The sequence below is a fragment of the Podarcis gaigeae genome, assembly GCF_964106915.1.
Source record: "Podarcis gaigeae genome assembly, chromosome: 17".
Taxonomy (NCBI): Eukaryota; Metazoa; Chordata; class Lepidosauria; order Squamata; family Lacertidae; genus Podarcis; species Podarcis gaigeae.
In genome coordinates, this window is record NC_139694.1 from 7,614,242 (window position 1) to 7,626,556 (window position 12,315).

Sequence of the window (12,315 nt, forward strand, 5' to 3'; positions counted from 1 at the left end):
ATTTGCGGGAAAATGGGATGGTTATAGAAGACATGTTCAAAAATATAATACCTCAGGTTAAGTACCTCAGGTTAAGTACTTAATTCGTTCCGGAGGTCCATACTTAACCTGAAACTGTTCTTAACCTGAAGCACCACTTTAGCTAATGGGGCCTCCCACTGCTGCTGCGCCGCTGGAGCCCAATTTCTGTTCTCATCCTGAAGCAAAGTTCTTAACCTGAAGCACTATTTCTGGGTTAGCGGAGTCTGTAACCTGAAGCGTATGTAACCTGAAGCGTATGTAACCCGAGGTACCACTGTACAGTAATAGTTTTGGCTCCGTGCTAGCATTCGAGTGACAAATGAAGTAAAAGGAGGTGGATAACAATTAAGCATTTATTATGTTTTCTGAATGTATTGGAAAATTTATATAGAAAGGTCTATTGTTTTGTGTACATTCAATTGTAAGATAAAATACATGCAAAGGGACTTGTCAGGAAGTCAAGTTGAAGAAAAGATTTTGTAAGATAAAAGAGGAAAAGATATTTAGTTTCATTATTATCATATTTTTTGTGTGTGTGTATGTATGTGTGCTTTGTATGGAATGTTTGGGAGGAAATAAGACGGCAAATAACAAGTAACAAACTAAATATTGATGTATGTAATTTTTATTTCTCAATTATATTTTGTGGTAGTATGGTTGTAATGTTTTTTTTTGTAACATAAAATCATTCAATAAAAAATATTTTAAACACACACACACACACACACACACAGAGAGAGAGAGAGAGAGCTTTCTAGTTTTTGTGATTGTGACAGGTTTTTAGTATGCAGACAATACCCAGAGTCCAAAAAGATAGTTGAGTAAGAGCTCAACAACTTTGTCCGGATGTTCACTTGGCAACCTAGCTTCATCATTGTACCCTTTCTCCACCGACTGCTCCCATCAGGGCCTTCTCTGCTGCAGCCCCTAAGGTGTGGAATTCCCTCCTGCAAGAAGGCAATTCTTGGCTTCTTCACTATGCAGCTTTCCAAGAATGCTGAAGACATACCTCTAACCTGCAGGAATCTTCACCCCATGTCGGGTTTGAACCCACAAACCTGAGATTAAGAGTCTCCTGCTCTGTGTGTGTGTTCAGGGCACACCCTATTCCCGTGATTGTAATCTGTTTTAACTGTTGTTGGTTTTCTTAACTGTTGTAACCTGCCCTGGGATCTGCTGTTGAAGGGCTGGGAATGAGTGTAATAAATAATAATAACATATCCTTCAAGGATAAGGAAAAGCAGGTCATTCTGGGATCAAGTCAGAAACCGAGGCGGCTTCTATAAATCTGGGGGCTGTCCTTGGAGAATAGGGACATTTGGAGGGTCTCTAACAACAACAAATAATTTATGTGACCTCGCCCATCTGGCTGGGTTTCCCCAGCCACTCTGGGCGGCTCCCAACAGATTATTAAACACAGGACAAAACATCAAACATTAAAAACTTCCCTAAACAGGTCTTCAGATGTCTTCTAAAAGCAAAACCAGAAACACAATAAGCAAAAACCTAAATAAATTATGCAAAATAGGTTTACAGTATACATAAAAAAAGAAAACAGAATAATGGATGCAAAACAGTTTTCAAAAACGCAAGAGGAACAAGAAAGCGATGCCAACCATCGCGCTGGTTTCATTTGCGTAATTCGTGCCGGTTGCAGAATTGCGACCCGCGCAAGGCGCGCGCCCAAGGGTTTCCCAAGGGAGCCGCCGCCGCCTCTCTTCCCCGCAGGGACGGGATTTCGGGCTGCCTCCCGTCTCCGCCCACCCGTCATCATCCACAAGGCAACAACCGCCGCCTCTGCCGAGGTTTCTGATGCTGCTTTGCCGGACTCCGAGGGCGGCACACAAAGGAAGCGGGGGGTGGGGCGGGGGGGGGGATCTGGGCCTGTCCTTCTTCTCTCCTGGCTCCACCCACCACCCTTTCTCTCCAAGCGCGCGTGTGGACCCTGCAGTGACTTTGCAAGCGTGCGCTCTGCCCGGGGAGCGTGCATGCTGGAAGCAGGCAGATTTTGAGGGGTTTTTAATTTTTAATTTTTTTAAAACTGGTGTGTGGGTGACAGCAAGCAAAGGCTTTCCAACCCCCACCCATCCCCAAATATATATATTTATAAATTCACGATCAATGAATGAAGGTGATTCCATGATCCCGCAGCACCTGTAAAAGGGATGTGCTAGCTGTGCAGGAGGAAAAACGGAGGAGGAAGAGGAAGAAAGTGTTGCGGTGCAAGAGCAGGCAGGATCTGAAATCTTTGCTGCGGAGAGAGACGACTGTGAGCAGGACGGGCTCGCCAGCCCTTGGACGCTGCACCAAAAACCCAGGCTGCATGACCATCACAAAGGTAGGAAGAGGGAGCGGTGCAAAAGAGGGACGAAAGCGACGCACCTGCTCTTGAACCGCGTCGCAGGTGCCAGGCATTTGGCAAGCATTTTGCAAGCGCCAGCCCAGATCCCGTAGTTCCACTGCTGCGTCGCGCTTCCGGCATTATAACGCACTGGAAACCGTCCGCTCGCAAAAACAAAACAAAATACGGGGGGGAAGTCTTGCAAATGTCCCTGAGTGGCTTGGTGGGTCATTCTTAGAAGGGTGGATCCTCCCGACTCTGCATCGTTCTGGATCTGAGGGGCGGGGCGAAATCACAACATCAGCAAAAAATGCTTGCATGAATTTGACAGCAACGTATACTTAGCTATCAAATCGTCGCCGCCCTCCACCCCCTTTTTAAAAAAATACATCTGTCGGGTTGGGTGAGTTGCAACATTCACGTTTGCTCACAGGGTAGAGGGGAGCCCTAGCTGATTCCCACCCCAGTCCTTGTGTGCAAAAATAAAAGCATAATCCACCAGCAAGTTCTCCTGGGCAAGGAAACGCTTTTTCAGCCTGCAAACGAATTGGCACATTTCTTGTTAAGATCTGAGCATATTAGAGGAACGGATCTCAACCCTATCTTGTTCTAGATATGCGGGGAGGGGAAAACATTAGCTCTTGAGAGAAAATAAAATCGTATTGATTTAGGGCTGCCAACTTTGATTCCAGGAACAGAAGGCCGAATGAGGCCAGAGCCTGGAGGGATCTGTTTCACTGGGGTAGATCTCCTGAGCACGCCTAAGCTGGCCTTGGAGTTTGCTTGTGTTTCAGGTCACCTGCGGCGAGTAGAAAATCTACTCCAAGTGACAAGCCATCAAATTTATTTGCCAATTGGAAGAAAGTTGGTTCTGCTTTTCATTCAAGCTGTCAGTGTCAAGTCCCCCCCCCCAGAATTCTTCCTATACAGTATGCATTTCCAAACGGTAGCCATTTAATTTAATTTCATCATTGCTTTCCTACCCACCTAATGCCAACTAACTGCTCCATTGTTCTTGCAACCAGGTGGTTAAACATGCCCCAAAGGGTGAGTTGTTTCAAGTCTTTCAGTGCATCTTTATTGGTGAAAACAGGCTTCCAATCTGCTCTACTGCTTGTTTGGGGCCAAAGGATGGTAGTTACTCAGGATAAGATAATTCATAGTCCAGGTTTGATATTGTCTGTGTGACCTCGGTGTGCCCTTCTGTGCCATGGGCTTGTTGCAGACGTAGATAAGGTGGTTGACTAACACAGTAGGATAGATTTATTGCCCTGACTTTGCCCTGAGGGCCAGGGAGTCTTCTAGAGGATTCGCAACAAGAATATTGCTGTAACTTTGCCCTTGAGTTCAGGGGAACCTGATGAGTGTGCAAAAGGATTATGATGTTATTATTTTCAAAGGAGGTTTTGTCTGCAACTGAGAACCACATGAAGGATAATAATTGTACTCTAGTTCCATAGAAATTCTTTTGCTATGAGAATTGGTGGCTAGACTCAAAAGAGAAGACTCCTGCACTTTTAAGCAAAAGAAGCAGAGTGCATTCTAACAGGTATAGTGTTTGTATCTGGCCATCATAATGGGTGCTAGGTGATTTCTGAGAGATGTGGCTTAGTGTCAGTTGATCCAGCTATTAACTGTTGGGTGCTAATTACGCAGTAGATCATAAGAATTGCTTTGTTGGATGAGATCAATACATTGAGCTCACTGTGGCCTTCTAAGTGCCTCTGGGATGCTCATTTGCAGAGCATGAAGGCAGCAGCTATCCTTCCATGGTGTTTTCCTCCAGTGTCTATGACACCACCTGGAGTTTGAGAACCATACCTAGCAATGGTTTGCTTATTTAAATGCCTAACGTTGCTTCCCCCCAGCCACATCCGATTCCCAATGACTGCCATGAAAGAGCCATGTAGTAAAACCAATAAACATTTTCTCCAATAATGAATAAAAGTTAGGAAGCCAACAGCCAAATACTTGGTTAGTTATTTAAAAGTGAAATGTGAACTTCAGCCTTCTTTGTGTCTTGAGCTCTTGGTCATGGGCACCATTCCTCTCCCCTCTCCCCACCATTTCTTCCCCCTAATTTTCCTTCTGCTCCATCCTTTGGCAGCATTCCCTAGTTCCAAGCTTTCAAGCCTGGACTCCATTGCTTTGGCCTGCTTCCTTCACCACCCCAAGTTCTCGTTTGCTAGGAGGTCCTCCTGTTCCTTTTTCATTAGTCCTGTTTCCCTGCCCGTCTATAGGATCTGAGCATCTCTTCTTGAGAGATTTAGGGTTAGAACAATGCAGTTCTTCAGCCTGACTTGCCTACCATAGTGGCTCACCTAGAGACTTCTCCTCTAAGCCACGGTATGTCAGGGCTAGGCTGTGAGCAGCAATCTGAGATGAGCCAGGGACCACAGAACAAGCTACAAGTCAGGACCAAAGAGTAAGTGGGGTGTAGTGGTTGAAATGCTGGACTAGGACCTGGGAGACCAGGTTTCAAATCCCCATTCAGCCAGGAAACTCACTGAGCGACCCTGGGCCAATTCCTGACTGTCAGCCTAACCTACCCCATCCATTCTTAAGGAAATCAGCCCTGAGTGCTCACTGGAAGGACAGATCCTGAAGCTCAGGCTGCAATACTTTGCCCACCTCATGAGAAGAGAAGACTCCCTGGAAAAGACCCTGATGTTGGGAAAGATTGAGGGCAAAAGGAGAAGGGGACGACAGAGGACGAGATGGCTGGACAGTAAACTTGAAGCTACCAGCATGAGTTTGACCAAACTGCGGGAGGCAGTGGAAGACAGGAGGGCCTGGCGTGCTCTGGTCCATGGGGTCACGAAGAGTTGGACACTACTAAATGACTAAACAACAACAAAGCTTTTGGCCTCTGGGGTATAGTGCTGGAACTTTCCTGTTCCACTCATTAGGCACCATGGTTTTGTGGGGTTTCCCCTTAGCTCAAATTACCAGGTGGTTAATTAACACCGAAATTTCCTTTGGGGAGTTGAAGTATGCTCACCAGGGTGAAGCACACTGGGGCATGGGTGTCCATAATAAATGTGACACACACCATAGAAATGGGTGTGACAATGTTAAGGGCAGGCCAAGGCTGCGCTTGAATCGAGGCACGTGTGTGTGCAGATTCTCTAGCCCGGGGCCCTGAGATCAGTAGCTGTTGCCAGTAGAGCAACTAGCAGAAAAGTTTGTGCTCTGTTGTTGCCAAGTCAGTGGCAGAAGGTTTGGTGTCTTTGTTCTCACATCAGACCTGGCCAATCTACAGGCTTCGTGTGCCCTGTTAGTTGGAGAGGTTGATATTGGCTGCATACCTGTGTTATAGATGGATATAGGACACACAGTCCAGGGTCGTTCTCTGGGACCAGGAGGTTCCTGCTTCAAGCCTTGAGGCTAAGCAGAGACCTGTGCAAGCCTTTGCTTTGGGAAGTATATGATTGTGTCCTAGCATTAACCATAGGATGCATGTGGTTCATGGAGAGGGGGATAATGAAGCCACATTGGCAAGCCCTGCCTCCACCACTGACATTCACTGGGTCCACATCAGTTGGTGTGGAGCTCCCCACAAATACTGACGCATGTGCATAGATCTCATGATGGGAGTTCCTGGTTGGACAGGAGCTCCTCTTTACGTGGAAGAAGTATACATGCTAGCCAAATGCACAGGTGGCATGGTACATGGCTGTTGCACATGTCAGCAGTGTTAGATATATAAGCTAGGCGCCATACCCATCAGCCGGGGTTACAGTTGCCAAAGCATAATGTCTAGTTGCCATTTGGGGGGCCAAAGGGCTCGAAAGTCATATTTTCCAATAAAACCTATTGGTTGCTGAAATATAATGGCTAGAATTCTACAGCAGGTATAGGCAGACTCCAGCCCTCCAGATGTTTGGGACTACAATTCCCATCATCCCTAGCTAACAGTGGTCAGGGATGATGGGAATGGTAGTCCCAAACATCTGGAGGGCCGGAGTTTGCCTATGCCTGTTCTACAGGATTTGCTGCTAGTGTGTGAAAACAGTCAAGATCCAAGGATGCCCAGGCATCCACCTGCAGATGATGCAGACATCAGATCTCATCCTAGTGCCTGGGCATCTTCAGTTGGTTGCAAGTGGCCAATAAAGGTAAAGGTAAAGGGACCCCTGACCATTAGGTCCAGTCGTGACCGACTCTGGGGTTGCGGCGCTCATCTCGCTTTATTGGCCAAGGGAGCTGGCATACAGCTTCCGGGTCATGTTTCCAGCATGACTAAGCCACTTCTGGCAAACCAGAGCAGTGCACGAAAACGCTGTTTACCTTCCCGCCAGAGCGGTACCTATTGATCTACTTGCACCTTGACGTGCTTTCGAACTGCTAAGTGGGCAGGAGCTGGGACTGAACAATGGGAGCTCACTCCATCGCAGGGATTCGAACCACCGACCTTCTGATCGGCAAGTCCTAGGCTCTGTGGTTTAACCCACAGCGCCACCCGCGTCCCCTAAGTGGCCAGTAGCTGGGTACAAAATGAGCATGGCGAATTTTGAATGCTGCATGTCAGCAGTGAGGCATGGCCGGCCCGCACAACCCCAGAGCTTCCTCCCACACGCTTTCAATGCGTGCGTATGTGTGCGCCTTCTGAACCCACCTCATGTTGAGAAGGCTAGCAAGCCACGGTCATTCGATTCCCTCACCCTGCATCTTCACCCACAAAGCACTCCACACGTGGTACAGTACTCGTGATGAGTGTAGGATCAAGCCCTTGATGAACAGCTGTAATGTGAAGTTAATGAAAGGTAAAAGGATACTCAAATAAGTTCATTTTCATTCCTCAGGGTGTAAAATGATCGTTGTGCCGGCGGCCAAAGAGAGGCTTTGTGCAACATGGCACACAGTTGATGTTGTTAGAGCTGGCCAGGAGCTTTCCGTCTTGTGGCTGTGATTAAGGCTGGAGAGTGAAAGAGACACTGTAATCCTATATTGATTTACTTAATGCTGGCTGGTGTGACATCTAACTGGTTTAGTATCACTGGCTATGCAGAGAGCTGGTTCTCTCTACAGCTTTCGCATCTCTGACATGCAATACTGATTTTATTTTCTGTTGCTGTCCTGTTAAATATGCAGCTCGGTTGGTTAGAGTGTGCTGCTGATAACGCCAAAGTTGCAGGTTCGATCCCCGTATGGGACAAACTGCATATTCCTGCATTGCAGGGGGTTGGACGAGATGATCCTCAGAGTCCCTTCCAGCTCAAGAATTATTTGTTTCTAAGTGTGATTATCACTGATGCTCTGTTGTCTTGGGATAGATACATGCCTCCTCCAGTGGCAGGCAACCTTCATTCTATTAGTGCAACAGAATGCCCCTTGGTTGACGCTAAGCTATCTAATCCAGCTTGTGTAAGTGGAGGAGAGGTGGGTCTGCCTTATGCTAGGACCTATATAGCTCAGTTGGTAGAGCATGAGGCCCTTCATCTCAAGGTTGTGGGTTCGAGCCCCACATTGGGCAAAAAGACTTCTGTATTTCAGGGAGTTGGAGTAGATGACCCTTGTGGTCCTGTCCAACTCTACAATTCTATGAGACAGATGGTCCACGGTCTCCAAAATCTCAGGTGGCATTCTTTCCTAAACCAAGTTACCCAAGGAGCCAGGAACTGAGCTGATACTACTTATTGTTGCACTGGGTGCTATACAAGCTAATATACGAAAGTCATGCGGTTGCATCCATTGGTGGCTTTCTGCTATTGCAAAGCACTTCCACAAGCAGAAGGCATTTTTGACAATCTCCCTGCCCACTGCAACCGTCTGTGTGCAACTCCCCCCGCCAAAAAAGCTCCTGTGGGTTGTGGGGCTCTTTGGAACATTATGGGATTTGGCATGGGTATGTCTGCAGCAGGCAGGGGTGAGGAATGAAAACTGAGGGGCCTTACCTCATGCAAGCAGTAGTTATTTCACTAGAGCAAACCTCCTGTTAGGTACAACTCATCAATGGGGAATGGCCCCCCTCTGCAGCTGTGGATTATAGAGCCATGGAAGAGCAGAAGTTCAGGCTTTTGGTCAGCAATGACATGCCGTCCGTGCATTGGGAGGTTGGAGGCAGGTCAAGGCGATAAGGCCAGAAGAAGCAATAAACCATGAAAAAAAGCCAAGGCTCTTGAGCAGATTCTTTCTTGAAGAACCTTCTGGTCTATTTAATGCATTGTGCTTTCTGTTAATAAATCAATCCATTTGTGATTTTAAAGAATGTACTGTACTGCTGGTGACTCATTATCTCACTGCAAGCGAAACTAGGGACCTTTTCAAGGACTGCCTCACCCTCAATAAAAGATTCCCTCCGCTACAGTCTAATGGTGGCCCATACCAAGGGAGCTGCGGTAGATAACAACTCCCATCTGGAGAAGAACAAAGTGAGGCAGGGCATTTGGGACATGGTCTGCATGATCAAGCTGATGTTCATTGTTGGGGTTTCTTGGGTAGCAGATGCAATGAAGGATGGGTTGTTGTTGTTGTTGTTGTTTAGTCGTTTAGTCGTGTCTGACTCTTCGTGACCCCCTGGACCAGAGCACACCAGGCACTCCTGTCTTCCACTGCCTCCCGCAGTTTGGTCAAACTCATGCTGGTAGCTTCGCGAACACTATCCAACCATCTCGTCCTCCGTCGTCCCCTTCTCCTTGTGCCCTCCATCTTTCCCAACATCAGGGTCTTTTCCAGGGAGTCTTCTCTTCTCATGAGGTGGCCAAAGTCTTGGAGCCTCAGCTTCAGGATCTGTCCTTCCAGTGAGCACTCAGGGCTGATTTCCTTCAGAATGGAGAGGTTTGATCTTCTTGCCGTCCATGGGACTCTCAAGAGTCTCCTCCAGCACCATAATTCAAAATCATCAATTAGGAAATAAAGCTGTTGGCATATCCTGGGCCAGATTTACTGCCAGAAGCACCTCCCATCACTTGTGGTTGGTCTTTTTGTGGTTTCTATATGGAGGCGGAGCTACTTTTGTTGTGTTCACAGATAGCTTCCTGAAGGTTGCCCACACCTTCTGGCCAGCAGAAGTTCCCTGTCCCTGCTGTATGGGATAAGAGGTGCAGTCACTTCATCCAGAATCGGAATGTGAGAGGTTCGCGGAGCTAGTAGGAGTCTGAGAATAAACCAGTGTTCTTCCCAGAGATGGGCAGCTCAGCACTGGCACTCCTAACGGATTAGGATCAAGCTCTCCAGACAGCTTATATGGGCTAAACGGCAGCAAGCAGATTAAAAATCATGCCTTGACAATAGCTTTCTTTATTGCCGAGAGAAGATAATATAACTGTTGTAGTTTAGATATATTAGAAAAGAGAGATTAAAATCCACAGTAAAAACAAACATCAACAAATAAAGCCACCTAACAGGTGACCAAAGAGAGAGACTTTGTATTAGCCAACTGATACCTCAAATTAATAGAAATCATTATAATTAATAAAGCAGCCAACATCAGCAAAGGATTAGAGAGGCTCTGTACTTTGCATGGATACCGGCCCCATCCTTTAGTTTGTTGATTGTGGTTTCCTTCCAAATACTCTTGTTTCATATGGGTTATTTTGGCTGCACATGGGACTGGTTATAAAGAAGCTGACAGAGTAGTGCTACTTTGGGGCAAAGTTGAATCCAGCAGCTGTCACCCACACAGGTTGTGCTTGCCCATGTCCAGCAGTTATAAGTGATCCACCTTGAGAAATCCAGCTGTGGAGGTTGGTGCTTGATTGCTCTGGCCTTTTTTTTTCCTGTGCATGTATAGAATATTTATTAAAGTTTTCAAAAATAATACAATGTAAAATAAAAAGAAAAAATAACAAAAATACAAAAATAAAAACAATTAAAACACATAGAATTTCCATTACTTATTTTCTTTTAACTTATTTTCCAGACCTCCTCATACCTCCCTTTTTTGTATTCCAATTCAGATTGTTAGTTCAGCAAATCCTCACCATTAGTTTTGACTTATTTCTAAACCTTTTTTTTCAAATCCTCTTAAGCATTACAGCTGGAAACCACTTAATTTCTGTCCAACATCATTCTAACATTCATTAATTTTACAATATTTCTGTAAATAGTCTTTAAATTTCTTCCAGTCTTCTTCCGCCAACTCTTTTCCCTGGTCTCGGATTGATTGCTCTGGCCTTGCCTTGCACCCAGTCAAGAGATGCCCCGGGGGGGGGGGGAGGGAGAGAGCTTCCTGCTGCTTTTCTGTATGCTCAGAACAGCGACTCATACACAAACGCTGGATGATAATCCTTACTTTTGCATCCTCTGAAAATGGTGTTTAAGAGTGAAGCGTGGTTCCAGTTGAGTTTGGGGGGAGGAATCGGAGCACTATTAGAATGTGAGGAAATATTGCATTAGAACTTTCTGGGATGAGATGTCCCAGAATTAAATGCACATTTCCATCCAGACAGTGAACTTGCATTTGGGATTCTTCCCACCATCCCAGCTAATAGTCAAGATGGGTGGTGGAATTCCTATCAGTATGGAAGTGAGACATTATAAAAAGGTAAAGGTACCCCTGCCCGTACGGGCCAGTCTTGACAGACTCTGGGGTTGTGCGCCCATCTCACTTAAGAGGCCAGGGGCCAGCGCTGTCCGGAGACACTTCCGGGTCACGTGGCCAGCGTGACAAGCTGCATCTGGTGAGCCAGAGCCGCACACGGAAACGCCGTTTACCTTCCCGCTGGTAAGCGGTCCCTATTTATCTACTTGCACCCGGAGGTGCTTTCGAACTGCTAGGTTGGCAGGCGCTGGGACCGAGCAGCGGGAGCGCACCCCGCCGCAGGGATTTGAACCGCCGACCTTTCAATCGGCAAGTCCTAGGCACTGAGGCTTTAACCCACATTATAGGACCACCCAAAACAAAGGCCAGGGTTCTCCATACTTGTGGACTTACAGGACATACATAGAAGTGTAGATTTGTAAACGAAAACACCAAAGACCCCAAAACAACTCTGAACTTCCAAGATGATGATGGGGCAGGGGTGGAAATTGGATGGATGGCAGTTGGTCTTCTCAAGCCCATAGCAGGCTGCAGCAAGTATCCTAGAGGGAGTGATTGGTACTAGGAAGAAGAGAGAAAGTATCTATTTGCATAGATAAACTCCCAGCTTCAGTCTCCTGGATCTCCAGGTATGACTGGAAGAGGTGCTTCTAGTCAGTATAGAATTATGGAGATAGATGGACCAGTGGTCTGGCTCAGGATAACGCAGCTTCCTCTGTTCCTAAGAAACACAGTGACGAGCTTCTTTCATTTCCCTTAAAGAATAAGTGCTGCTGAAGCAAAATGGCATGTTTAAGTAAGAAAACAAGGCGAAAGCAAGTTCTTAAAATGGTGATCTGCAACTGCTTTTTTGCAGTTGTATGGATTTTTAAAAATCTCTCATACAATGCAGAAACCAAATGTGTCAGAACTTAGCAAGTGCCTCAGAGTGCGAGGAGTAAATGAAGTGCTACCCCTAAAGTTGTTTAAAAAACAACAACTCCACATCTCCTCTGAAGAACACAGGAAATTTCAGGAGGGGGAAAAGGGGAAATGACAACTTTTCCTCTTCCCACTCTCTAGAAACCTCCCTAGAATCATAGAATTGGAAGAGACCACAAGGGCCATCGAGTCCAACCCCCTGCCAAGCAGGAAACACCATCAGAGCACTCCTGACATATGGTTGTCAAGCCTCTGCTTAAAGACCTCCAAAGGAGGAGACTCCACCACACTCCTTGGCAGCAAATTCCACTGTCGAACAGCTCTTAAAGTCAGGAAGTTCTTCCTAATGTTCTTTAGCCTAATGTTTAGGCTAAAGGGTAGGCTTCCCTATTCTGATATGTAAAAATCCTGGAAGGGTATTAGGGATGGAAGGATGTGTGTCATGAAGTTTAAAAAATATATATCTTCATGTTAGGGAGGCTTCAGGAGATGGGAAAGGAAAAAGAAAACCTATTTTCTCATTCTCCAGAAAGTTCATCCAGCATAT

The 12,315-nt window shown here is 46.3% G+C and overlaps 1 protein-coding gene across 2 annotated transcripts in view; it reads left to right on the forward strand.

Annotated features, from left to right (window-relative positions):
- Positions 1-1,722: 1,722 nt before the first annotated feature.
- The window catches only part of CORO2A (coronin 2A), a 66,835-nt gene continuing 56,242 nt past the window's right edge, over positions 1,723-12,315 (forward strand). Inside the window, exon 1 of one of the 2 annotated variants that reach the window (XM_083719246.1) lies at positions 1,723-2,359. In XM_083719246.1, the coding sequence (XP_083575372.1) occupies positions 2,345-2,359 (15 nt within the window). In that variant the 5' untranslated portion in view covers positions 1,723-2,344. Of the gene's footprint in view, positions 2,360-2,388; positions 3,292-12,315 lie in introns of those variants that run through there. The other variant, XM_083719248.1, reaches the window with a different exon arrangement.